At 31.2% G+C, this 2,493-nt stretch overlaps 1 protein-coding gene across 1 annotated transcript in view; it reads left to right on the top strand.

Moving 5' to 3' along the window:
- Window positions 1–75: 75 nt before the first annotated feature.
- The window catches only part of LOAG_16971 (hypothetical protein), a gene marked incomplete at both ends in the record, with an annotated part of 4,214 nt that continues 1,796 nt past the window's right edge, over window positions 76–2,493 (top strand). Inside the window, 4 exons of the mRNA XM_020449625.1 lie at window positions 76–225; window positions 868–1,031; window positions 1,365–1,556; window positions 1,882–2,056. Coding sequence (XP_020306802.1) covers window positions 76–225; window positions 868–1,031; window positions 1,365–1,556; window positions 1,882–2,056 — 681 coding nt within the window. The remainder of the gene's footprint in view (window positions 226–867; window positions 1,032–1,364; window positions 1,557–1,881; window positions 2,057–2,493) is intronic.

The raw sequence follows: 2,493 nt of genomic DNA, 5'->3' as shown, positions 1-2,493 counted from the left end.
TCTTTTTTTCTCTCTTATTTTTAGCTGGTATTACGAGAATTAATCAAGAAACATCTGTTAGCTGGTTCAACTCGGATGGAGTATGAATTGCCAGATTTGCATCAATTATTAACAATGGCAAAAGCATCATTTCAAAAGGTTCCAACCTTAGTCGAAGTTCCATGTCCTGTTAACATTTGCGGTGATATTCATGGACAGTATGGTGATCTGATGCGTATTTTTGCGGTAAGTTCGTTTGAGCTTCTCTATTTTTTTTTTTTAGATCTTATAATAATTTACACTTTAAAATCCAACAATCTTCTTCAGGGAAGATGACACATCATTTTAATTTCTCTAAAAAAATTCTCGATCGGAATTGTGTTTAATCTTATGTCCTTTGAAATAACTCAGTGAAAATGCCCTCTTTCGATTTTTTTTTTTCCTTTAATATCTGGGTATAGATGTAAATAGTGTTATTCATCGTTATCAGAATCATTGAAACATTTAACAATCTATTAATCATTCTGGAAATTTATTACTAAGAGCCTGATAGCGGTATTCCGAAAAAAAAACATGTTGTGGCCTTTACATTCGGTTTATCCGCTTTTCTGAACTTGCTATCAATGAGTAGCAGATTATTTCTTCAGTATAGTTCTGATGAATTTGACATTGATGATATTAAATTATTTTAAATTTGATAGGAATTTGCTTTAAAAATATTTCAAACTCGTTTTAAAAGTGATCCACACTTATTTTAAAATTAGTTCAAATTGATTCCAAAGGTGACTAACATTTATTTCAGAAGCAGTTCAAGTTTATTTTAAAAATAATCCAATTTTTTTAAGACTAAGCAAATTGGAATATCTTTCAAAATTATACATAATTTAGTCATGTGGTTTACCATTCAAAGTACGATACCTATTTCTGGGCGATTATGTTGATCGTGGCAGGCATCCATTAGAAGTAATAGTACTCCTTTTGGCATGCAAAATACAATTCCCGAAATTTGTTTTTCTATTACGTGGCAATCACGAATTATTTCATATCAATAAGTTTGTTTTTTTTTTGTAGCAAGAGAGAATTATTTCACGTTGATTTTGATAATCTGACCTTCTTGTTTTTTGAAAAATCAAAGTAGTTTACTTATTATTGAGGCAATTAACAGTTATTGGGAATAAATGTCCCACTCCGTTGTTTATCATTATGACTACAGTGAAATAATTGCCGAAGAAATTATAAATTTTTTTATAGGAGATTACGAATACTTCAGTTATAATAGTTATAAATTAACCTTTATGTAACAGAAAAAAGCGCCCCGACGAACCATCTTTCCGACAATTGTTAGCTAAATAACTGAGAATAAATTGGGCTAATTTCAAAATCAGGACATATGGTTTCGCAGCGGAGATCAGGACTCGTTACCGTATCCAGGCTGATGCTCAAGGTTTATACAATCATTTCAATGAAGTTTTCGCCGAAATGCCATTAGCAGCAATTGTTGCAGGCAAAATATTATGCATGCATGGTGGACTGTCACCAGAATTGAATTCTTTAAACGACATTAGAAACATTAAAAGGTTTCTAAAATTCATTCTCAGAAATGAATTTTAGAGTTCAAAAATTTTAAATTATGTATTCTACCAACGGATTTTATTAAAATTTACAAATTTTTGGAGGATTTCATCAATAAAAGCCTCCTAAAAAAATAGGCGATCGAATGTGAAAAAATGGGTTATGTAAAGTATGGCTCATGTACTAATTGTATCCCTTCAAGGCTTGCGAATCATCTTTCTGTTTAACAACCCCGAAATATCCGGAAATTTCTCCTATGCTAATTCACGATTCATGACGTACAAAATGACTATATTCAATAACAATATTTCTAGTATTGCCCTCTTCCAGGCCACTGAGAATGGTAAAAGGTTTGGCTCAGGATTTGCTTTGGGCAGATCCAGAAACGGGTGCAAAAGGTTTCCAGAAGAATCAAATTCGTGGTGTTTCTTGGGTTTTCGGCGAAAATGCTGTGCATGAAAAGATCAAACAACTTGGCATTGATATGGTCATTCGAGCACATCAGGTAAGTTATATATTAATTGTTCACGAATTTCATTTCGATAATAAGCATACAAATTTGTTAGTAATCATTCGGATTTCTGTATTGGGAAAAATTAGAGTTATCGGATTGTTTCCCCATTTACTCCAAAGCTGTGCCAATTTTCTCAACTTAGTGTCTCGGAGAACGCCATCGGAAAAAATCTAACTGCAATGTAGAACTATTCTGTAGTCAAACATATATCTCTGATTCTTATTATTTTCAAATATTGTTATTAACTTGTCAGTGTCGGGATAACTAATCTGTTTAACTCGTTTCATAGTGATATAAATTTATTCGGGATGTAATATTGTTCTCTCTTGCACAATATTACTAGTTAACAACAAAAAAAGATATAAAAAGTACATGCATATATATTAAATATTATATATATATATATATATATATATATATATATATAT

This window comes from Loa loa (assembly GCF_000183805.2).
Source record: "Loa loa unplaced genomic scaffold supercont3.32, whole genome shotgun sequence".
NCBI lineage: Eukaryota > Metazoa > Nematoda > Chromadorea > Rhabditida > Onchocercidae > Loa > Loa loa.
The sequence above is the reverse complement of the archived record's forward strand: the minus strand, read 5'-3'. Positions and strand labels throughout refer to the sequence as shown.